The 26,315-nt window shown below is 41.3% G+C and overlaps 1 protein-coding gene across 2 annotated transcripts; it reads right to left on the bottom strand.

The window, feature by feature from the left end:
* Window positions 1–13,033: 13,033 nt before the first annotated feature.
* On the bottom strand, window positions 13,034–25,644 carry LOC118782102 (hepatocyte nuclear factor 6-like). Of its 2 annotated transcripts, none has more exons than XM_036535357.1 (2): window positions 24,398–25,644; window positions 13,034–13,709 (listed from the first exon to the last, which is right to left on the bottom strand). In XM_036535357.1, the coding sequence occupies exons 1-2, from the start codon at window positions 25,494–25,496 to the stop codon at window positions 13,414–13,416; spliced, it is 1,395 nt and encodes a 464-aa protein (XP_036391250.1). In that variant the 5' UTR covers window positions 25,497–25,644; the 3' UTR covers window positions 13,034–13,413. The 2 variants fall into 2 exon arrangements, with proteins under 2 accessions (XP_036391250.1, XP_036391251.1); XM_036535358.1 differs by having other exon boundaries at window positions 24,413–25,644.
* Window positions 25,645–26,315: the final 671 nt, after the last annotated feature.

The following is a 26,315-nucleotide window of genomic DNA, read 5'->3' as shown; positions in this document are numbered from 1 at the left end:
ACTTGCTCCATCGCTTGTCAAAACAGATGAAGGCTGTGTTTTATAGTCACGTGTCACCCTCGAGCTCCTCGCCTCCTCGCGTCACTTCCTTGTTTCAGCCCCGGCGTGAACCCGTTGTCATAGCAACCGTACACGTTCAGGGCTATGTGTTGTTGTTGTCGTTGTTGAGTCTTCGCTGTTTTCCAAAGTTTCCCAAAGTTCAAGAGAAGAAAGTAGTTAAGCGGAAATGTTAAAACTTGGGAGCGGTGTGCTTTACTTTGCTATTTGCTTGCAACTCCAAAAGCTATTTTCTTTGCACGCACGTCCACGTGCACATACAACGGGACGAAAAATTTTGCTAAATTTTGCTCCACCCTTCGAAACAGTCAGCTATCTAATTAGCTCCGCGGGTACCGAAAGTGATGAAATGTAACTTTAAAGTCTAACCGTGTTGTGATAGATGGCAATATTTTTTCATAAACCTGTGTTTCACATGGATGTCGTGCTGGCCACGTGTATTGCTGCGGGGGAGAGGATTCGCATGATCAAAGTGCATAGCAATGCCCCCCAGCCAAACGTCACTTCAAGATTATATTTTCGATAACTTCTGAGAAAAGTGTTCTTATGCATGCATTAACACGTATCTACTGCAGAACTATTTATAGTATTCACAAAAACCTGTAGATTTCTTTATATATCTACGGTTTGTAATCCAACATAGCTGTCTTTCATTCATGAATCTTATAATTCAATTCAATTCAATTCATTTTTATTTGTATAGCGCTTTTTACAACACAAGTTGTCACAAAGCAGCTTTACATTGTTCCCAGGCCTGAGACCCCCTGAGAGCAAGCCTAAGGCAACAGTGGCAAGGAAAAACTCCCTATCAGGAAGAAACCTTGAGCAGAACCGGGCTCATGGGGGGGCCCATCTGCTTCTGGCCGGCACTGGGCAGATAGAGTTAGAGACAAAATTATGCAATGTACTTTAAGACATTTGCGATTGACAAACAATAGTAGTTAACAGTAGAGTGATTATAAGAATGTCTCCTAGGATGTCCGGGTCTTGGAATGCAGTTGGCTTTGATGGGCAGGGCAGCGAGGTAGCAGGACTGGAAAACGGGATGAGACGCTTGGGCTACAGCTCCGGACAGGAGCCCGGAGCAGGGAATAGGAAGCAAACAGAAAACAGTGGTTAGTGGATGATAAGAATGGCAGGGATGTAGAACAGAGAGGCAAGAGAGGAGGGGCAGAGAAAAAGGTGTGCAACAAGGAAAGACCCCGGCAGGCTAACATTATGGCAGCATACCTAGGGGACGGGAGGCAAGGGACCGACATAGTCATGAGGGCAACCCTAAGACAGTTAGACACCAGATCACGGCACAGGGTCCATGAAAGCAATGACCACTTAGTCCACCAGAGACTCTATGATCCACGCCAGCACCAGGCCATGTCCCTCAGCTGAAGGATTTACTATATAGATATGTTTTGAGCCTAGACTTAAAGATGGAGAGAGAGTCTGTTCCCCGAATCTCAGAGGGTAAACTGTTCCACAGGAGAGGGGCTTGATAGGAAAAGGCTCTACCGCCTACAGTAGTTTTGCCCACTCTTGGAATGGTGAGAAGCCCGGCATTTTGGGAGCGAAGGGCTCTCTGCGGAAGATATGGATGAAGAAGGTCCTTAAGATAGGGGGGGGGGGGGGGGGGGGGGGGCAAGCCCATTTAAAGCCTTAAATGTGAGTAAGAGTATTTTAAAAATGATCCGGTATTTAATAGGTAGCTAATGGAGAGAGGCCAGAACTGGGGTGATGTGCTCAAAGCGTTTAGTTTTAGTTAAGATTCGAGCAGCTGCATTTTGCACCAGCTGACGTTTGCACATCCTGACAAGAGGGCATTACAGTAGTCTAATCTGGATGTTACAAAGGCATGGATTAGTTTTTCAGCGTCGTTAATTGATACGATTTTCCTGATTTTAGCAATATTTCTCAGATGGAAGAAGGCAGTCCTAGAGGTGTTAGTTATGTGAGTTTCAAAGGAGAGCTCGGGATCAATAACAACACCAAGGTCTTTGATGGCTGCACTCGGGGCAAGGGAGACATCATCAAGGTCCAGTGTAAAATGAGTGAGTTTGCTCCTGATTGAATTTTGGCCTATGACCAATATTTATTCATATAACAAGCCAAAGAATGGTAGTATGCATATTTGATGCGAGTTTCGAGATTACTTATTATTTAACATTTTATTTATTACTTAACAAAAAACCTAAAATGTTAAGGCTGTTCATAAATTTCTTGATGTACATTTTACACAATATTCATGTGTAATTGTTTAATAGGTGTGAAATAAAGTTAATTTGTCAAATGCAAGTATACTTAGAAAGTGGATCTGCACACAAAATATAAAAACAAAAACCAGCCAATCTGTGAATAAACCATGCATGCCGACAATGTGCCTGCTAAGAATGAAATTAACATCAAAGAAAAAAATTATACTTTATTTGTTATAACATTACAAAGAGAAAATACAGATTGTTCACCAATAATGAATTTTAATCTACATTTATATATACCTTTAAGTAATCTGTAATACAAAAAACTAACATAAGTATGTACACGGTCTGCTCACTGGAAATAAAGTGGAAGCTTGTGGGTACATACAGAGGCATCTAAAGGCTTCCTGATCCCTGTAATATAGAAGGAAGTAATACAGAGAATTGACAAATGCAAAGGCAACAGTTGGACTCCTGAATAAACTGGCATCTTCAGGTTACAAAGGTTCAAAAAGAACCATGCATTGATTTTGCATTCATAGCCAGGTCTTAAGAAAGAAGCTTCTTTTGAGGACAAGCCACTTGAATTCAAGGCATCTTAAATTTGCCAAAGTACATCTTTGGACAAATACAACATTTGGATCACATGTATCATTGTAATATGAAATGAAAATTGAAATTTGTGTACATGCTCATCAGACTTTTTTTTGCCATGAAAGGTTATGGAAAAAACCTAAGATATGAGGCCACTACTGTGAAAGGTGAAACAGTGGAACAAGTCACATCCTATAAATACTTAGGGACAATCATTGACTCCAAATTAAACTTCCAGGAGAATTGTGAAGCTGTTTGCAAGAAAGGACAACAGCGGTTACATTGCCTGAGGAAGCTGTTCCACTTTAATGTTGATAAGACCATGATGACTTTATTTTATCGCACTTTTATTGAATCAGTCATATCCTTCTGTTTAGCATCATGGTTTGGCAATGTTCCCCTTACACACAAGAATCGCCTATATCAAATTGTTAAGTGGTCAAGTAAACTGACTGGTGAGTCGCAGCTGCACCCTTCTTCTCTATACACAAGTCAACTACAGCGGATAGCAATGGCTATCCTAGATGATAGCCAACACCCCCTGCACAGTGAGTTCCAATACCTCCCCCTTGGACGGAGGCTGGCAGTACCAGGTTGCAGGACAAATAGATTTAAAAACAGCTTTGTTCCTGCTGCAATTATTCTGCTAAACAAAATGTAAATCTAGATTGCTGTTTACCTCTACAATTGCATAATGCACTTTAGGTTTACTGTATGTACTGTAACCACTTAAGCACTTTAATTGCACCTAAGTTTGCACTGTAAGATATAATGTTTATTGTACTTATACTATGCAAACAACAAGTCAGTAAGGTCATGTAGGGCAACTGTTATGCATAGTCACACGCTCCAACATTTTTAACCTTTTTATGTGTGTGTGTGTGTGTGTGTGTGTGTGTGTGTGCATGTCATATATGTTATAGGTCATATGTCAGCACTGTCTTTGTAATATTTATTTTTGTGTATATTGTATGTTTTAAATTCCATGTTATATGTGTCATGTGTTTTTTGTAGCTTATATGTTAAGGACACCCATCTCTCTGTTGAACTGCAAAACCAGTTTACCCACGGGTACCAATAAAGTAAACTGAACTGAACTGAACTGAACTGTTAAACCTGTGGAGAAAAAACATACCCGCTGTGGGAGTTTCAACATTCCAGCGTGACAATGACCAAAAGTGTTCATCCAAATCTTCGAGGAAAAGGTTAACTGAATGCAGAATACATGTTCTCAACTCATAATCTCAGTTTACAGACCCCAGTTCAATGACGCATTTGTAGCTCCCTCTCAAGACAGCAGCTGGCTAATGAAAACCAAAAGACCTGAGGGACGCAGAGAAATTCTGCTGGTGAACATGGTCAAAAAACTCACATATGAAAGAGGTAAGTGTGATAATGAGACTGTGGTGACCTGAGAGGTGATATGACCAGTGTGCCATCAGACTCCTTTAGGTCAGACTGTTGCCATTGCCATCTGTTCACAAGAGAGAATGTCAGTACAATAAATTGTTTTGGTTTAAGTTCTGAAGGACCACCTCAAGGTTTAAAATGCCAAACAGTAATTTGATTGGTTGACTGGAAGGGTGTCAGGACCTGGGCAGACTAGATCTCCTGATCTTTAATCTGTTATTATGGTGTTATTACGGTCAAGTGGGCACACTGTGCTTCTATATGATTGCAGATACCCACTGGGTTCTGTGATTTCTTTAATTTTACCATGGAGCGATTTTGCCCTCTTTTATATCCTGTTAATTTTCTATTCTTTATGCTTTTCCATGCCTTCCATCAAGCCATCAAGCATGCTATCCCAGAAATAAAAACATGATATTCCTAACACTGGTCCATGGAATTATCCTACAACTTAATTACCTAATGATTCAAATGGGCAATCATTATGTTTATTGCAACTGTGGTTATCTTTTTAATATTTAATAAATTTAATAAAATGAGCAGAATAAGGAGCAATGATAGTTGTTAAATTGTTGTCTACTCCCATCTAGTGGCATGAAGTTTTGAAGTGGAAAACCATTTTTCCACCTTTGTGGTGGGCGGGCGAGAGGATATCATGAACATTGAGCTGAACTGAATACGCTGCGTGGTTGTTTCAGTGTAAGCCTGAGAGTTCTCCTCCTGAAAAATATATATGTTCTTTGTTAAATATTACCACAGCACACTGTGTTAAATTGAAAACATGCGTTTTGTTTATGTTTCAGTTACAGGTATTCATATTTTTCATTAATAATAGCTATAATATCATCGTGAAATTCAATTACAGATTGTCTGGATTAAAATATTCAATAGGTTCTTATTTTATATTTTTACGAACTTATTTTTATCACAGTTCCCTCAAGTGATTCACGGCGAAGCGTACCACAGCATTAGACTGACCCCTAGTGGTTGATGACTTTAACGTGTTTAACAGAAGGGACCTACTTTCTGAGGTTTGTACTCTTCAGGCTTACTAATTATAACCATCAGTCCAGTTCAGTTTCTCAGTTTGTCATCCTTCCGTTGGCAATAGCTAAATTGCTTGCATCTCTTTAATACAATGTATGCACCTTTGTAAATCGCTCTGGATAAGAGCATCAGCCAAATGACTAAATGTAAATACCAATATGTAGCCTGGGAGAGGTTGTTGGTGGTCAAAATAGTTGCAGTGATGTTGGCGATCAATGGGTAAGCATTGATAGGAAATGAAGATAAGCTGAGAACAGAATAGCAAGCAATATGGACGTATGCACTCCAGTGCACATCAGGCATAAGCTATCCATTCTGTCAAACCAACAATACAAAATAATCAAGAGCTATTAATACAGATGCATATATGACTGAAATCTGTTTTTCTTGATCATTGTCTTTTTCACAGCTGGAAGAACTCTCACTTTCAATGTGGTATAACCGTACTCCTCTTTTTCGTGCTGATGGTTGTCTTTGCTGCACTGTGTTAACAAAAGTGCGTGTCACAAAGTTCACCCCACAGCCAGCTTTTTACCTTGCAGGTAATTTATACCCAGCACAACACAAAGACCGGGACCAGGTAGGTAAAATGACAAGGTAGATTTAATAAATTCATTTTTAAAAAACCCAGATAACACACAGGTAGGCTGATGCGTTATACTTTATCAGAGCTTCTTTTCAAAGAGCTGGGAGGGGAATGACTGCACTGGTAGGAGTGAGTTGAGTGAGATATCCCTCCACAGGTAACGGTAAGCTTGCCTAAGTAGTACACTGTCCACACAAACCACACCAGGGGCTCCTCAGCTTCAGGCTAAGGTTACACACACAGCTTTGCTTGCCCTCACAGCACCCTAACGAATCCCCTTTTCTGTCCCCCAGGTCCGCAACCCGACCGGTGTTCCGCAACCCGACCGGAAATATGCTGCATTTTGACAGACTAATGAAACTAGTAAATGAATAATGCAGAAATTGGCTGTGATTTCAAAACGGGATTACTTGACAATGCTTTGTCGCACAATGACAATGCTTTGTCTGCTGTTTATTTTGATATGCGGTACGTTGTGAAGCGATAGGGACTTTGTGACTTATTCCACCGAGAAGCAGGAGTGTGGAAATGGGTGAAGAAATTAGTAAAGATATTACTTTGCAGAAGTTTGATCTGTCTTCATAACGTGATTACTTCATTACAAAGCTCCAGTTCCGCTCTTTGTTGTGATATCTATGCAATGACGAGTTCATGAGTAATTCAAACAAGAGTAATGGGTGTGGAGATGGACACAGAGCTGTATGCAGATTATAACTATGATTACTGTAAATTTGATGTAAATTCAAAATTATTTTTCTTGGCAACACTTTGTCGCATAGCCAAGCAACTAGCATTGTCAGCAATGAATACTTTGTGAGAAATTCAACCAGGAAGAAGAGATGGGAATTTGGCTGCATCTGTCAGGCTTCAAGGGTTAGAAGACATTTTTAGTGACAAATAATTTTTAAAAGATTTTTCCAGAGACCCCCCCAAAATTTTGCTGTTGAGGCTTTTAGGGGGTCTCAAGTGTCAATCAGGGGGTCTTGGACCCCCTGAGACCCCCTGTATTTCACACCCTGGCTGTGGGGGATTGTAGGGGTGGATAAGATATGCTAAAGATTTTTTTCTGAAGGTTTAAGGCAAGGGAGAATGTTGCAGTAAATGTGAAATTCTTAAAAATTTGATCCAAAATACAGAGGACACCATGGATCAGCATTAGGACTACAGCAGACTTCTAGTGGTAGTATCATGTGTTGTTGTTTCACTTACTGTACTAGAAATGAAAAGCATCTGCAGACTTTTTGTTGTACTATAGCATACCTCAGAAATTGTAGCATAGAGCTGACATGAGGCATATTACAGCATTTCAGATTTATTTGTTTGGCATTACAATATGTACTGTAAACGTTACTTTTTTTGCAATGCAGCACTAATCTATGCAAAAACAGAGGATACAGCAACACATAATATATGCATGTTGCAATGCTTCAAGTTGTTTCTGTTTTTTAGTCCCTTGTATTTTGAGTGACACAGTAGTCTTGTTGGGAGAGAGCATTTGCTATAGTTATGGCAGCATGAGTCACTTTTGGGTGAATTATGAAGTGTTTTGGTGGTTGTAGTGCATTTTGCCTGAAAGATTAACTGATGTGCTCCTATGCATGGTTGTTAAGCACACTGTGTTAAGAGTTTTGAAAAAGTGGCCATGGTATTGACCTAAGTGTGAAAACAGTTGTAAAAATCTGTAATACCATGGCTTGTGTGAGTGTGGTCTTCCTCTTTCACTGGAAAGTAATATGTTTTGCTAATGAAAGGTTACTGTTCAATTTCTGCCACAATGGCCACCAACTGTAATAAAACAACAGAGACTTTTATCAAAGAAAATTTTATTAAGGATTCTGGTAACATCCTCTGCCCAAGGCAGAAGTGCTATGCTGTCTTTTATTCTTTGCAAACTTTATTTTTCTCTTTTCCAATGTTTGAAGGAGACATCTCAAATGACATATGACTCGTTTTGTGATGACTCTCTTCCATGTGCTAAATGTCACTCACGTTTATTGATTTGTTTTTAAAATGAAAGCTGACATGGCTTACAACTTTAGATGTAATAATGTTACCAGTACTTTCATTTATTTTGGGCCTCTAAAATCATTTTTGTCTTCTAAAGTGCACATTCATTTTATTTTCGAAGAAAAAAGCCTTACCTGGTCACATCTCATCATCAGAGAGAATATGAATTTGAGTCCACAATTCCGTCACTTCACAAAAGGGTACTGGAAAGTGTAGCACCAAATTAAATAATAAGGTTATATATGCTTTTTTAATATGGAGTCATGCATCTGAGTTACAAGACATGGCATAAACTCTGACAATAATAATGACAATATAAAAATCAGGTCTCACTGTAAACAGTGTTGGGCAGGTTTGTAATACCTGCATGATGTTCCAGCTCTCTCTTCAAGATTCCACCCACCCCGTTCCCACCGCCAACCAAAACACACACACACACACACACACACCCATACACACCCATATATACAGTCCCAACACACACACACACACACACACACACACACACACACCCATATATACACTCCCAACACACACACACACACAGACAAACACACACACACACACACACACCCATATATACAGTCCCAACACACACACACACACACACACACACACACACACACACACACACACTTCCACATACACATACAAAAACAAACAAAACAACCACAGACCCCCCCACCACCACCACTCACACCCCCCACCCCCCACCCCCCCCCCCAACCCCCCCGCCCCGGCCACATGGTGGAGTCTCTCCCAGCACACAGACACACACACACACACCACCGACCCCATGGTTAGGTTTTCTTTGGAGATTTATTAGACTTTGCTCATTGTCATTACACGAGTACGCACCAAAATAACAGATACTAGATGGAACTAGACAGCGGTGCCACATGAATTTAAAAATATTACCCAGCAATGTGGCACGGCCCCCCGGCAGACCTGCTGCCCAGTCTAGGCTCCATCTCACTCTGTGCATGAGACAGCAAAGTGAACAGGACTTGCAGTCCTTCTTTCGAACACCCGCAGATTGCACACTCGACAGAAACACTCCAAGCGGCTGAGTTTGCTCGTCTACGTAGTCCTAACTTTTTTCGCCCCTTCTAGCTTCTATACCCGTGCGAATGGCAAATTAAAAGTTTGACAATTCTACCTCACAAATGCCAGTGCTTTTCAACATTAAACATTATTTTTTAAAATCCTTTTTTTGGTTCATCGTCATTATTATTATTATTATTCTTATTAGCTTTTATAAATCTTTGGATGTGCGGTAGTACCCAGAAAATAATTTTTTTAAAAAGTCAAAATAATACAAAAACCACATACACTGCCTTTTGCCATTTGAGCAACATGGTAACTCCTTAAAACCATGTTTTCATTGGCATCAGCTTTTTTTGGTACTTGGCAGTGTTTAGAACACATTGACGTGCCTGCTATAATATTTGTGAAGGAAAACCCCACAGTAAAAAATCCTATTCCTTCAAGCATGGAAAACAAGGCTGTAACATGAAATGTTGGCTGATCTCTTCTCTTTTGTTTTTCCAAAATCTACTATATACAAATCTATATTTTCTACAAATGCATAAAGTAAAGCAGTGATTAAGCCGTACAAAATGCCATCAAATGAAACCCAATCACAACACTGAAGAGAAAGGAAAAAACATGAACACATAAGCACAGTTGTTGATATTACCCTGTAAAAAAACAATTCTACTGCCATTACAATATTAGAACAACACAATATTGTAATAAAAAAGAGTCTGTTTTTTCCCTCTCTCTTGCACACTGCCACTCTACCCACAGTCTTCAAAACACCATCCTCCATGACCAAAACAGAATGGTTCTGCCAAAATTTCCAAATAAATAATTATAAAGATTTTCCGAAGTAACGTCAACACTTACCAAACTAGTTAAGTTTTGCCTTAATCACATAGACTCTCTATACAACATAACCATAAAGATTTATTACTATGAGGTATTCAGAGACATAGTTAAAAGAGATGCATAACCTGCACAGTGGATATTCCTACAGGTGACACAGACAGTGGAGGGTGGGGATAGGGGTGGGGTTGGGGGAAGAGGGATGGGGCTTAGGGAGCAAGAAAGAGCTTTGGTTTGTCAGCAAAAAAGTGGAGCGAAAAAAAGGAATTCCTTTGGTATGCTTTCATTGCATGGTTGCGCCAGCAAAAGCACCATGGTGAGAAAATTATTCCTTTTTTCTTGAATAGCGGCCCTTTGAGAGGCTGAGGTATAAGAGAAAAGGGGTGAGATTGTAGAGGTCAACAGCGGTTCAACACTTTGGTTCAAGCAAGGCACTCGTCCTGTGAGTTTTAGAGAGTTTGCAACACACTTGCCTATAGCTTTATTATTAGATTACTAATGAGCAAAGGGGGGGGGGGGGGCTGAGGACTGGACAAGAGGGATTGTAAAAGGGTGGGGTGGGGGGTGTGTATATGGGGGGGGGGGTCGGAGAAACAACAATTATCCACCACATCGTTCCTGTAGGCCGTGCAAGAAAAAATCTTTGGTAATCTTTGGTATCATCATTAATGTGATTAAAATCACAAATGGTAGTAGAGTGAGGTAGCGTCTTTGGTTCACACTATAAATAGTAGAACATCTTTACACATTTTTGTTTTTCTTTTTTTTTTGGTTTTTGTTTTTTTTTTTTTTTACATGTTGAAGCAGCTACTTCTTATCGTTGCTTCATTGTTGTAATTCTAGTAAATAGTTACCACGATGTGTTTTGTAAAGCTAACCACACCACAGGGAGCGACAAGGCCGGAAATGTGGTAACGATGAGTACTATCACCCGAACAACAGTAATGAACACGCCTGAATAGGCTTTTTTTGGACAGGCTTGTGTAGTGCTTTCTTCCCCGTTACAAAATGCATAGTCCCCATTTACTTTTATAACTGACATACAAAAGTGTAGTGGCGAAAAATAGGACAGGTGAAACTTGCTTGATTTATGCACGGTTCAACAGATCCTGCAAAACTGTCTCACTAAGCCAACTCTGACGATTCTCAAATCAGTTCTCAAATACTCAACTCAATACTCAATACTCAAATGTCATTATATTCCCCTGGGCAAACAGATCTTAGCATGGGATCTGATACACATTTGCTATATTGCAAACTAGAGCTTACATTGTTATGGTGTTCATAAAGTCTGCAGTTATTATTCTACACATAATATAGACAGGGCTATGAAGGGAAGACTGGCACTGAAACAAAGGTTTGTTTCTGAGTGATCTGAAACTTGGCCAGCATTTCAAAGAGTTCTGCTATTTTGGCTGGATGTCCTCAATACCAGAGCAGAGGCTGAAGGCTATGACAAAGACATACATATTTCTGACTGGGATCTATTCTCTTCTGCTCAGCCTAAACTTCTTACAGTGGGGTTTGAACACTGTGGCTGTTTCATAAACTAGACTGATCTCCCACCTTATGACCTGATGTATGTTGAAAAATCACAACATCAGGCAGTAAAGGATACCAGAAAGTAAAACACCTGAATTATGTATTTTGGCCTAAAATCACCTCCTTGTTGCTCAGGTTAGTCACAAGTTATTGCGGTTATGCGCTGCCTGTGCCTTTCAACTGACTCTGAGCCTCTTGGACAATGTTGACTTTTCCTTCTCAGCAAACATCTGTCTGTGAATCCGCTGTAAAATACATGGGAAGCTCAATATATGCTCATGTAGTAAAATATACTAATATCAAGAACATTTTTGGAAATGTAGCTAATTGTGTTTTTTTTTTTACAAACTGACAAACACCTCAAATGATAGCGTAATCAGATGAATTATCTGAAAATCAAATTAATTAATCTGAAAATACATTCAAGACATTTTGGTGTATTTGAAATTATTCAAAATATAATATCTAAATTGTCCTGGACTTAAACATGTACAACATGATTATTTTGCAGACTCAGTAAGAGATGACAGACAGTAAATGCTAGTTGATAGGATTCAATCTTTGGTTCTTAGCAGTTATGCACATGATTTTTGTAAAGCTAATGCATTTCTCTCCCTGAAAATATCAAGTATCCTAAAATACAGGAATGATTATAGTATTAATGGCATATGATGTATGGCATATCCCACTGGTGCCCTGGAGTCACTGAAGAGACTTTTACGGATGTTGCACACCTTTCCTCTGCTCTGCTCGAACGTTTCACTTTGGGGATGTTCTCAACATATCAGAAGGCTTAATAAACAAGGTGGTCAGATCAATCAATCACCTTCTTATGAATAAAATTTGATTTAATAAGATGAGCTAAACTATTCTTAAGATTTTAAAAGGCATTATTTGTTAAGTGAGACCGCAATCTGTCCTGCTTCTGAACTGGAACAGCTCACTGGCATGTTGCTTGCTTCTTAAAGTCTGTTTCATGTGGTGTATGAAACGTTTTGTTTTGATTACTTCCACACAATAGCTCCACAAGTATGCAAAGTATGCCCCTAAAATAAACTTGTCCAAACAAAGCTAAACTAGCACCTTTCTTTGAAACTGTATTTTTTGATTTGACTGAACTGATTTAAAAGTGAGACATCAGAAAGTAAGATTTTCTAAATCATGGCCTCAGATGACAATTCTAAATCATTTGCTTTTTAAATCACATTTCTCCTGTGTGTGTCTGGGGGGGGGGGTGTATTAAAAATCACTGCAAAAATACTCTTTGGTTCATCTAAAATACAATACTAGTTATGTCTTTGGTTTCTGTTTGTTTTGTTATATAATCTCGTGTGATTTTTTAAAATATCTTCCTAATATATGCATGAGTGTGCGTACAGGTTGGGTTTTTGGGTTTTCTTGTACACGCCGCCAACAACATGGGAAGAAAGCACTGCCACGTCGATGACATTCAAAATGACCTTTGCAAGGATGGGCCTCCCACAGCCTGGGTCTTTGAGCCCCCCAGGTGTTCCCGAGTTCTAGACAGACAGAAATCGCATGAATGTTCAATAATAACACAGATGAATCCACAATACTTGAATCCTTTCACGTAGACCGGTCTGAACGGTGCCTGAATGGTTTGCATCTCTTCTCCATCATACACCTTCCATGGCAAAGCAACATAAATGATCACGGGCAAAATCACTTCCACTTCCACTCAGTGACAGAACAGGAGAATGCGGCAAACCTCCATTTTATCCTCCAGTTTTGCTGAGCGCTAATGACGTGAATGGGAGGGTGCAAGGTTGGGCTTTGGGGTTAAAAGGTGTATGAACAGTGTTTTTAACATTTTTTTTTTTCAGAACTTATTTCCTCTTTTTTTTGCAATGTGTCTGACCAAAATGCACTGTAGAACTTAAGTCTGATGCAAAGTCTGAAGTCTTTGGTATTTCTTTGGACGCTAGTAAATGATATCACTACAGTTAGTCTTCTCTCGGACGGGTTTTGCGGGAAAAACTGCTGTCCGGGAGGTCCTGGTCTTCGTTAGGCTTCTGTGAGTTTTATTTTTAAAGCTTTTCCACCGAGGTTTTTAGTCCGCAGTCTTTAACGCTTTCATGCTTTGGTACAAGTGCTTGATGAGGATGAGGAGTTGGCTGAGATGGCGCTCCCGTCGTCCAGCCACTTGTCCAGGCTCCGCCTCCGCGCGTTCATGAAGAAGTTGCTGACGGTGGTGAGCTCCAGACCCAGCTGCTGGGAGATGGTGAGCTGCAATTCTTTGGACGGACGCTTGTTCTCCTTGAATATCGCGTGCAGAGTCCGCCGCTGGACGTCCGTGAAGACCAGCCGCGGCTTCTTGGAGATGTTCCCCCGGTCCCCCTTGCCGTGCTCCAGCTCCTTCTTCTTACACGCTGCAAAAGACCAAGGAGAACGACAAAGGATGTCAGATCCCACACTCTCTAAAGCATGTGACACACAGATGAACACACACACACACACACACACACGGATACACAATAGCTGAACAAGAGAGACTGTGCAGCAAAGTAAAACTTTATCAGTTTTAGTAGATCAATAGATATTAAGACATATGCTAAAGCGTACTTTGATCTGACTAAAACGTATGTGCTTTAAAACATAAGCAATGCATGCCTGTCGTGCAATGCACACACAATGGCTGAACAAGAAAGAATGAGTAAGAAAACTTAAAAGAAAAAAAAACTATTTAAAATAAAAAACGCAATGTTTTAGAAAATAAGTACCGCATATCTGCTGTACAATGCTATTTCATCCTAGCAACTGCAAAAAATGACAACCAAATATGAGAAATATGCCAGGCTCTTCACAACAACAATCACAAGGGAATCTTTTCAATGAGGGTTAATAAGCTTTTGAGTCACTTTGCAGTCCCATGTAATTGGCAAGGAAAAGATGATAAAAACGATTGAATTGATATTGGGAAGCACCCTGCAACAGTACCACACCCTATGAAGCGCTAATAAGACAGAAAATATAAAAATGTGCTATTTAACCCATTGGCATGCCATCAGAGTAAACCTCATTAGCATTAAGTGTGAGGTTAGCTAAGCATCCTTATTCTCAGAGTGGAAGATAGCCGCTGGGCAGTGTGACAAAGTACAATTTGCAGCCTCAGGGACATTAGATGGGAATTTTCTACAACACAAGCTAGAACTCATAAGTGTTCTCATGTGCCCCTCTACATTGTGTATCATATGAAGGACAGTGCACACAATCTTCCACAGTGTCTTTTAATGCTCCTTTTTCCGAGTGACCGGCAGCTGTCTTTGAATCAGAGAACAAGGTTACTCATCCAGCCTTATGGTCTTTGTTGTAGAAAGACATTCGCTGGGCCGTATAACAAAGTCCCAGTTTCTCTGTGACACAATGTCAGCATGTACTTTGTGAACTTACTGAACATATCAGGGTTAGAGAGGGCAAAGTATGAACAAAGTGCCTCTGTACAGGTTCCTGTGAATGAGAACGCCCTCTAATATAGCGTTCACGGAGCCAGCAGACACTGCAGCTGGGAGGAGGCACACTGTATAGGCTGTCTGGCTGTCACCAGGGGCTATAGCTTGGAGTTGGGTCAGTCCAGTGTGATCAGTAATCTCCCATAGTCTCGAATGTCACAGACATGAAACAAATTGACTCTAATGGCAACAGTATGGTAGCATAGTGTACTTGCCCAAGTACCTTGCCCAAGGGTACAACAGCAGTGCCGGGACAAACTTGCTCCATACCACTATGCTACTCTGTCGCCTGTCAGTAAAAACTGACAGAGCGGGCAGAGCTGATCCATTGATCCTCATGTCTTCGTTTAGTCCATATACGTCCGGTTCAATTCCCCACTGGGACACTGCTGTTGTATCCTTGGGCAAGGTACTTGACCCTTAATTGCCTCTCTAACTGTCCAGCTGTAAATGGATGAAATTTTTTAAGTCGCTCTGGATAAGGGCATCTGCTGAATGGCAAAAATGTAACGCAATGTAAAGGATAATGTCAAAGATGGAGGCTCTGAGCATGAGTCCACTACAGCACTGCAGACCTGGGAACTGGCCTGCCACCTTTTACTACAGGCCACAGGTTGTAGGTGGAGGCAAATGTGCAGCTTGCTGTAGACCCAAAGGAAGGGCTGGTGGCAACAGAATCCGGAGAACATAGATGCCTTTAGCTCACACAGCTGCAGAACATACAAAAACTAAGGAGGAGGTGCTGAACAAAGCCCACCAGGCAGCCACACTCCTGGGGGGCAGAGCCAGCCGGCCCTGTATGCTCACTGCGCAAGCTGCGTAGGGCCCCGCGAATTACGCAAGGGCCCCGCCTCCGCTTCCGCCTCGTGTCACAGCTGGAGTCAATGTTTACAACTTCGATGAGAGGATGAAGCGGAACTATCCTTCTGGTCACGAAAAGAGAGAGAGAAAAAAAACACCATGAGAGTGAACTGCGGGAACAGCAATCAGGTAAACTTGTGTTCTCTCCTCTCCAAGTTTGATGTCAGCAAATAACAGTAATGTTAAGTTGATGTGCTAGCCCGCAGTGCATCTCCCTCTAGTCTGTCTGTCTTGCTAACCTAGCTGGGCAGTGTATCTCCTGGTCTGTCTGTGTCTTGCTTGCTTGCCAGCCACTTCCAGGGCTGTGTTCTGTGACTTTGTGCCTGACAAAAGTGAGAGTGAAATATAACTATATATTACGCTTGATAAACGCCAACAGGCAACGGTGTTTATAAACTGCAGCTTGGAAAAGATAACCGTGTCGCGCGTGAAAATGCGTTCATATGCACGTGCACGAAGTTTTATTTTACTATTTTGAGACATATAGTTGCAGCCATAGCCTATAGGCTTATGTTTATATTGTATAGCCAAAGCTAATTGTACAATATTTTGAGGACTGGACTAATTGTCAGGGCTCCGCCCCCTTAAGCCGCGGCGTTTTTGTTTTCCTTGTGTTCCTGCCCCGCCCTGCTCCCCGCCGGGTCCCCGCCCACCTGATTCCCTCATTGCCTGCACCTGCCTGCCTGCTCACCTGCTTCCCATCTCCTCGTTACCCCAGCCCTATATCTTCCCTGCGTGTCTCTGTCTTGTTGCTAATTCGTTGCAGTGTGTTTTACCTGTCTCGTTCCCGCGCTTTGTTTTTGTGATTTACTTCTTCATTGCCGATTCCTGCCTGTTTCCTGACCACGATTCCTGCCTGCCGTTTTGATCTGATCGCTGCCACTCACCTGCCTGATTCCTGACCCTGTTCTCCCTGACTCCCGTCTTTGGATTTGCCCCCGGATTGCCTCCCTGTGTTTTGAACCCTGCCTGTCCCTGGATTCACGAACTGCCTGTCCCTTTCTATTATCGCCTGGAACCGGAACATCCCGCGGTCCGCGCTTGTGCCCCGATCACCGGCGTAACACTAATTACCAGGCAGCATAGCCAAAGCTCAGTGTTATATTTTTATTTTCTACATGTTATACTTTCTACAATTTCTTATTTATGCTAATGTTAATATTCACTTATCTTAAGATTCTATAGAAAATATTTTATTCAATAAATATTGTTTGTTTATATCATTCTGTCTGTTCTGTATTCTGTCTACTAATTTTGACAGATCGAGCAAACTGTTTTAAAGGAGGGAGGATTGTAGTGGGAGCACTGGGGTGTCAGGTGTGACTGTGTGGCAATGGCAAATGGTTTACATGGCTCACAGGTCAGGTAGGAGGGCCCCTTAGCAGAATTTTGCTTAGGGCCCCAGGGAGGTCAGGACCGGCTCTACTGGGGGAAAGTGGAATCAGTGAAGGCAGGATGAAAGAGCCAGCACACACATATTCCAGTGGTATCACTGCCACAATCCAGAGGGACAGACTACTTTTTGATAGTCTTAACCAGGAGCTGAATGCATTACATTACATTGTTGTCATTTAGCAGGTGCTCATATCCAGAGTGGCTTACATAGGTTACAGTTTTTACATGTTAGCCATTTATACAGCTGGATATTTACTGTGGCAATTGTGGGCTAAGTACCTTGCCCAAGGGTACAGCAGCAGTGCCAGGACAAACTTGCTCCATACCACTATGCTACTCTGTCGCCTGTCAGTAAAAACTGACAGAGCAGGCAGAGCTGATCCATTGATCCTCATGGTCTTGGTTTAGTCCATATACGTCCATATAGGTATCAGGCATAGGAGGATGGAATCCAAGCAAGTCTATGGAGGGGTTCATGATACAGGGGAAGCTTGTCTGGCCTGCACCTTCAACAGTTCATATGTACAGTTAAGACATGTACAACAGGCCGTGTTTACAGGTCAGGTCATGCAAATGGTTAAATTGATGTAATTGGCACGTGAAATGCAGTCATCAAAAACAACCATTAGCGTCAGTTGTAGTCATGGGCTCGCCACTGAAAGACATCAATACTACATTGAACTGTCAGGCCATGAGCAGTGGAACTCTCTGCAGGTAGAAATGTCCTGTCCCTCTGAGAAACAGCTCTGCTGACTGTAACTCTCCATAAGACCACTCCAATGCAGGGGCAACCCTCTGTAATAGCCCTCAGGAACCCTTAAAGAAAATTCCATAAACCGGCAACTCCTGCACAAAACTCCATCACCTTTACACTGCTCCAAGATACAAAGGTGCAGCATCTATAGAAATGAGCTCTGATCATAGAGGGGGGCCTACACTACTGTGCCTTGCAACCACCTTTGAAACCCAAATCAGCAGAGATTCTAGTGCCTCTGCAGAAGACCCCAGGAAGGACAGCTCTTGTGTGGTGGGCACCTGTGGTCAGACTGATAAGTGAGAAAAAGTACATCAATCTTCAGTTGGATTCACCTGTCACTGCAGGGAATGTTTTTTATGCTTCAGAACACAGTAATTTAAGGGTAAGCGTGCAGTGTGTGTCTACCCATAACCTCAAGTGTAAAGTTCTCAAGAGCAAAATAGATTCATTTTTTCACAAGGTCTTTCAATGGAACTCAGTGCATTTTTCCCCAATCCCAGTCATCCAAATCTACAACATACCTTTCAATCTTACAGGAAATGATGATTAAAAAGTTTATTAGTTTCAGTAATAAGACATTCATTAATACTAATATTTATGATTTTTTTTAATATTCATTAAATATTCTGGGAGAGTGATGTCTGATTTTAATGTCAGTCACAACCTATGGAGATTCCATATGGGAAATGAAAAAATAAATATGAATGCAGAGATTCAAATTTCAGTGAAACAATTAATACTAAACTATACCTTCTTAAATACAAAACTGTGAAAGATGTAGTGGACATACTATAAGTCTTTTCTTTACAGATTGTTGGCCTTTTACACACACATGATACATTCAAGAAACGTGAAGCTTCGCCACCATTCGGTTCAGAATAGGCCCAGTTTAATGTCAAAAAACATTGGTGGATGAATGACCACTACGCTTAGCAATTTAGCCTGGGTATTATCCTTAGATGAGTGTGATGTGAAGGTGTGATGACTCCTATGGTGTAAGGGCTCAGGCAAGGACTCAGTCGCAGACCAAGAGAGCTTCAGGTTCCAGGCGGGTTTATTAATGACGGCAGGCAAGTTGCGCAACAAAAGCAGGCAGGGTCGAAAACCGGAAGGCAGTCCGTGGACAAAAGCAGGGTCGGTAACAGAAGCAGGCAGGGTCAGGAACCGGGCAGGCAAACGATCAGGCAAAGGGACAAAACGGCAGGCAGAAAACGAAGACGAAGGGCAGGCAGAGTCAAACACGGAGAAATCAGATATTCAAAAAACTGCGGGAACGAAACAGGTACGAAACACACTGCAACGAACTGGCAAGCAAGACAGGAACAAGCAGGGTAGAAATAGGGCTGGGCTGATGAGGAGATGGGATGCAGGTGAGCAGGCGGGCAGGTGAAGGTAATGGGGCAATCAGGTGGGTGGGGACCAGGCGGGGAGCAGGGCGGGGCTGGAACACAAGGAAAAACAAAAAGCACATGGACAGGGAAAAACAAAAACACCACAGCTAGGGGGGCGGAACCCTGACATATGGTTCTGTAATGTAGTGTGTGGTTGAGAGTAGTTCCTATGGGAGGCATATTTATTGCAACATGACATGTCATATAATAAGACATATCATACAATGTAAGGAAAATAAATATAGTAAATTTCAAATTGGAAATGATTGCCATCTATCGCTTTATGGTTTTGTATGTTATTTTTTAAAGCTATATGAAAACTGAAAACTATTCAAACTACTGCCAGATTTCTTTTGTAGATTTGTGTGAGTATCTTACTGCAGAAATGTCTTTTCAGGGCCACATGAAACTAATGAGCATCACATCTGAGACCTGAAGACACTTGCAATGCAAAATCGAAAATAAAGCCAGTTCTTGGGACTCCCTGAGTTAAAATGAATTTATCATGATAAACGAATTTAACATTTTCACCCATTTAAACATAATTTAATAATTAATGATGTAAATTCATTTAAATTATGTTGTTAAGGTTGTCTGTGTATCTAAGACGTTGTATCTGAGTTTCTCTTAACAATATGGTTTGTTTTGACTCGCAATCCCTGTGCGCTGACCATGGTGCTGAAAGCAAGAAAGTTGAATAAGCCTTTACCGAAAGAAAAAATCAAGAACAAACTATAAGATTCGTAAAAAACGGTACTTTTATACACATTTCTTGATCTACACATTGATAAACAACTATAGCTTTGCATGTGTTTTAAAGAGACGTTCTCTTGTAATTCTCCCCACTACATCTCTCAGTGTTACTATGCTACCACTAGGAGGCAGACGTGGCTTTCAAAATCCCTACAGTTCCGCTCTTCCTGATCCTGCCACCGTAAGTGTCTTGTGTTGCACTTCTAGACTCTTGAACAATGTTTTCCCCGCTACTGCCCAGCCTTGTAGGGACAACAATTTATTTCTGTTTGTGTTTTATTTTTGAAAATTTAGAAATGCAGGGCCCCATTCAGCAGATTTAAATTAAACACGAAATGAGTGCTTGCGCGTATGCGTACTAGACAGATGAAATCTTAAAAAAAAATGGAGTAATAATTTGTCAATGCCAAGATATTACTGCGATCATCACGACAGCAATTATAAATAAATAAATAGACAAGCATCAACAGTGAAAATAATAACTCCAATGCTGTCGATCACACCTATCTACACACTACTTTAATACCCACATCACGCGCACCATACTACACAAGATTTGCCTGAAGTCGTCTCGTGCTGCTAGAGGGCGATTTACGTAAACTCAAAGAATAAACAGTTGCATCATTACCGTAATGGAGTATTTTTCCAAGTTTATCGTAATATCACAACTTACACGAGTCATTATTTTATTATAACATATAATATTCCTTTTACTCCGTGTGCCTGAATCGTTTCATGTCACCATGGCATACATGCTAGCAGTGTGGTATAGTGCAACAGGGCTTATAACCCAAAGAATAGGAACTGGTGTTGTACCCTTTGAGAAGGGCCTCTGGGTTCAATCAATATTCAGCTAAGTAAGTGGATATCATGTAAGAATTGTAAGTCCCTCTTATAGGAGCGTCTTGCACGTTGCTGTAATTCATTGTGAGCTATGTGAACAATTTAGTAACTTCTTTCAATATTTATCTTGATTCGTGGGGTGTCCATGCCACAGTCATTACGGCAATACAATCTAGGTTGAAAAACTTTGCACCAATGTCTCCACTTTTGATAAAGATTAACAAAAAGCAAATTAGTTTCTGTATCAGGTGTTATAAATCAAACACTTTTCAAGGACACGACGACGACCGAGCCTCCAGGAAGCTCGCAAGGGGGGGAATTTTCCATGCTATCAAGTTCAAATATCAACGAACCTTGGTATCGCCTCTTTATCGTCACACATAACCAATCAGATAGTTACTGTTCTTTCTGTATCTCAGTAATTCTACAAACACCAGATAACTTCACACATACATACAACATGCAACGACGTTACTATGTCCACGTCTGTCACAATCTGCGTTCAGTAAAAACAGACACCAGGGGTTTATGTGCGTGCGTTTGTGTGTGTGTGTGTGTGTGTGTGTGTGTGTGTGGGAGGGGGGCTTGCATGCTCCCTTGTCTGTGTTTCCATGTTCTTTGTGCGGAGTGTAAGCTTCAGCAAGTACAAAGGGGAATCTTAGACACACTACTAACAAGTTATTATCACATTCAATAAAATACTGTACAAGTGACCGCTCACGGAATCAAACATGTCTTCGGTCACTCTGAAAACATACATTCTGAAATATGGCACCTATTACAAGTGTCTAAATTAATTTATAAGATGCACATGCCTTTAAAACTGTAATTTACCAATGTGTTCACCATGGTTTCCCTTATGTTTATATCGTGTGCAATTATTGTGATACATTTTTAAATCATTAATAAAAACAATAAACATACAAGCTTACAGATAACTGAACTCAATGTCAGGCAAAAGGAAGCAAGGCTTCCAAAAATATTCTGTTGTAACGCCTCCATTTCCTGCCGGACATTAACAGGCTGCGTTCTAAATTATTTATAAAGATTATCTAGCATGTACATGTAATAGCTTTTCATGTCCTAAACGAATTCAAGATAAAACTTCGTGTATTAGCTTCATCTCATCACTCAGCAGATTTAACTGCAGGAGTGAAGTTTAAATAGGCCTAGATACAAGGCATAACGTGTGTTCGATTTATTTAGCTATAAAACTAACAACAATTGATCTAGCGTGCATCCGTGCGAAGTCACAGTTACAATTAACCGATCCTTAATTTTATTTGTGTGTGTTCGTGTATATGTATGTGTGTGATTATGCAATAACATTATTATTATTATTATTATTATTATTATTATTATTATTATTATTATTATTATCTCCCAAGGTCCTTTGTGAAGGGAACCACCTAACTAAAATCTTTGGAAAATCGTCGCATTACAAAACACAACCAGGACAACATGTCTTTTCGAGGAGAAACAAAATTACAGAATAGCCGTTCAGGCAGCCACACATGCTGTAATGTGGAAAATCGAATGGGCCGAATCTGAATAATCAATATTAATTCTATATTTCACTTCTTCGTAGGCCGATCACATGCCACCTGAACCATGTGCAACGGATCAATAAAATAACTCAGTAGCCAATGTCGACTTTTCGCAATTATTCAACGTCGTTTTATTCAGCATATAAAGTAATAGCTGATGTACATGTAAATAAATTAAAAATACGTAAACATTATATGCTTAAATCTCTGCCTATAGCATTATCTTTATGAAATCACAATTTCATGAATCTTTCTCATTTTAAAATGCTACCGCGCGCTGTCGTAATTTATCTTTCAGAATAATTATAGAATTATTCGAGTATCACAGACTATAAGAAATTATGAGTTAAAATACAAAATAGATTAGATTTTATCAAATTAAAAACAAAACCCTACAACCTACAAATATTTGTAAATATCAAAATTAATACATTTAAATATTTGACTAAATAATTTGACTATTTGATTAAATAATGAATTACAAATACATATATTTTAAAGAAGAACAATTTGTAGCCTGTCAAACGTTTGTCTGAGGACAGTGATTAACCACAGCAAAAAGTTCCTCTGAATTGGTCACGATTGACTCAAAATAACAGGGATGGCGCTAACCGACAACTAATTCAAGTGGTTCCTTCCCGCATCGATCCATGCAAAACTCCTCGTAGGATCGAAGGAAACAAAACTGGTTTGTGCCTCCTTATTTCCCTTACTTTCCACTTTCCCAACGACCAAATATTACCATATTATTTTCAAAATATTCTTTTTAAAAGGGAATCTAGCTGTAAAACTACTACTAATATTACTACTATTACTAATGATAAGGATAATGATAATAACAATCCACACACATACATACATACAAGTAACATGAAGATTTAAGTTAACAGCCTCAAATAATCAATCAAGATTTACTATAGAAAGTATAATCAGTTGCATTTACTGATAAGTGGGCTTTCTTTGGAAAGCACCAGCATACCAGCGTGTATAATTTACGCCGTATTACATTCTGAAGTACTTCCATTGAGCACTTGAAGGAGAATGGATCACGTTGCCTGTCTGTGAAACGGATCAGTGCCCCTGACTCGCGCGCGGATTGACTCCCTCAATCTCCTGGGACAAATTAATGGAGACCTATCAGTTAATTAACAAAAACTCACTCAGGGTCACGTCACCGGATCCTAACACGTATCACACATAAACAAAACGACATAACGTGGGAAAAAAATAAAATGAACGAATGAAAAGCAACCCAGGATTTCTCTGCATGGTTTAGAACAACTATTTCATTCTGCGTCAGAAAAAAAATTACCATTATACCAACACATCTTGTGCATACGGCCACTGTCATTATATGAAAATGCACGGTGCATTCAATCTCAAGTCTTATGAACAAACATTTTTCACATTAAACATTGCACATACGTACAATGTAGCACTTTCTGCTCACAAGTCATTCAAACATGAAAAGGGGGCTCGACAAAATGGAAGCCCGTGCTGGCCTCTGCCGTACACTGCCATAAGGAGACAATGGAGTTCAGGCAATCCCACGCCGCTTTACATCGAAGCTACAAGTCAAGTGTGAAGTGTTTACATTAGAGGAGCCATGCGTGCTCATTGAACGGCTGTGACTACTTATATCGTTCAAGTCAAATCAGAAGCAGGTGACAGTGTTTCCAATTCATCCGGATGAATAGAAACAAACAGCGTTATAATGATTTACATATACGGAGTCACTTTACAAAAACCCACGGTGCGTATTGCGAATTACAAACACAGTCTCAAAACACAAGGCATGCGACGGGGAGGTTGCATGGCAAATGATATAACGAAAACACACAGCCACAACATCCAGCGGATACGTTTTTTTATGAAATCACAACGGTTTAGAACTGAAAACCCTGTCAATATTACGGAAAAAAAACGCAAACCAGGTCGCATGTTAGGCAATGTTGAAACCAAAACACTCAAGTCTCTGAAAACGCCAAGCGGGCCATGCAATGTAAAATAAACCGAAAGAAGCGTTTCATTCAAAGAGAGAATATAAATAGTGTGAATTACCTAGTGTTCGCTCACCTGCGAGCCTGAGAGCGGACATTCTTTGGAACTCAGGCTCCTGCAGCCATTTCCACATTCTCCGAAAAGTCTCGCGGCCGGACTTCAGCTTGCTCCACGGCTTGGGGTTCCTTAACAGATCAGATAGGGTCCCTTGTGACCGACACAGCACCCTCTGGGCGAAGATGGCCTGGGGGATGCTGTACCTTTTGAGCTCAGTGGCGATCCTCTGGGCTACTTCTTTGGTATTGACTTCTTCCATTTGCCCTGAATTACCTCCATGGTTCACCTGTGATCCGGGGACAGAGGACAGGCTCTGCTCCCGGGTGGCGCCCAGGACCTGGCCGTGGCTCTGCGCGCTCAGATGGGCATGAGGGTGGTGGTGAATGCCGTTGATCTGCACCATGCCCACTGAGGACGCGGTCATGTGCTGATCGCCATGCCTGGCCAGCATGGCAGGGTGGTGAGCTTCAAATCCATTGGGTGTTATCATTTTCTCCCCGGGCATGGTGGCGCCCGGGTGCGCGTAAGGCGGCAGCCCCTGTTGGGAGTTGTGTATACCGCTCAGCCCGGATCCTGACAACGGGGACAAACTCTGTCCCATGCCGGTAACATCCTTGTGGTACGGAGCGTAGAGATTGTTCATCGGAGTGAGACCCCTTTCGTCCCTCATGAGGGTGAAGCTGCCGCTCACGTTGCCCGGGATCCGCTGGTGGTGATGGTGGTGGTGATGGTGGTGGTGGTGGTGATGAGGGAACTTGTCCGAGACGGTCGAGATGGGAGGTAGCGGCTGCAAGGGGGTGAGCGTGGTGTAGGTGCTGTTCCTGCTCATTCCGGGGGGAGATTCACAAGCCATGGTCATGGCCGGGTGCAGGTGGCCGGCCAGGCCATGGTCCGGGGGCCGGTGATGATGATAGTCGCCGCTGTCTAGGATTGATGTCATGCCCATTGAGCGCGCGTGGACTGACAAGTGGTTGCTGCGATGGGCCACTGGACTTCTATGATGAGGGCTATTGCTGCCCATCAGATCAGCCGTCGCGGGCACCTGTTCATGACTCACTCCGTGCAGATCGCCAATACTTTCCATGGACAGCTGAGCATTCATTATACGTGCAATCTTGCGGACAAAACATCTATGTGATCTGTTTTTAAAAGGTCCAGTGAAGTCTTCACAACAGACAAGCGTCTTGCTCTTCTCTCTCTCTCTCTTTGGTTGCTGTTTTTTTTTCTTGTATGTTTTTATTATTATTCAGACGTCGCTTTTCTTTTTGTTTCTTTTTTTTTTACATATATATTTTTAAAAAATATTTTAACCCTTTATACTATGGATTTAAGGCCCCCGTTCAGCTAACGGACCATCGGCAGCCGCGGTGGCAATCTGCTTGTTTCCCTCGCCATCTCTAGCCATGTCTCGCGCTGTTTCGATCTCTTTGACCAGGGCTCTGGTGCTGCGGCTCCAACTAAAGAAGCATGCGCGGTAGGTGCACCGCGCCTCCTCCCACAATAACAAAGCACACCACGCCCACAGGTCGACGTCAGCTAATAAGGAAGTTGAAGCCAAAATATTACACGTTCTAATGTTGTGATGTATCTTCCCCATGGAACATGACCGGCTTGAACTAAATAAAATTTTGAAAATAAAAATTGTATGTGCACTCTGAAATATGTACACTCAGAGTAATTTCAACGACGCGCGCGTGTGTGTGTGTGTGGAAGAGAGAAAGAGAGGGAGAGAGAAAACACATTAACAGACAAATGTACTCACTTCTGGGCTCTTGGTACGTCAGTTGATTTAACGTGGTTAAGGGAATCAAATATTTGGTTCTCGTTTGCTTATGTGGTGTGAAGTGGTAATTTGTCCGACAGGCTGTCCACAGAGAAGTGCCTAAAATTGTACTGGAATACAGTGCGAGTATGAAACACT

This window comes from Megalops cyprinoides, chromosome 8, assembly GCF_013368585.1.
Source record: "Megalops cyprinoides isolate fMegCyp1 chromosome 8, fMegCyp1.pri, whole genome shotgun sequence".
Taxonomy (NCBI): domain Eukaryota; kingdom Metazoa; phylum Chordata; class Actinopteri; order Elopiformes; family Megalopidae; genus Megalops; species Megalops cyprinoides.
This window is presented reverse-complemented; position numbering and strand designations above follow the sequence as displayed.

Excerpts from the sequence above, each read along its gene's own strand:
- LOC118782102 (XM_036535357.1), bottom strand. The coding sequence starts at position 25,496 with ATGAATGCTCAGCTGTCCATGGAAAGTATTGGCGATCTGCACGGAGTG. Across the intron at positions 13,710-24,397 it reads CGCAGGTGAGCGAACACTAG|CGTGTAAGAAGAAGGAGCTG; the intron begins GTAATTCACACT and ends GGTCTTTTGCAG.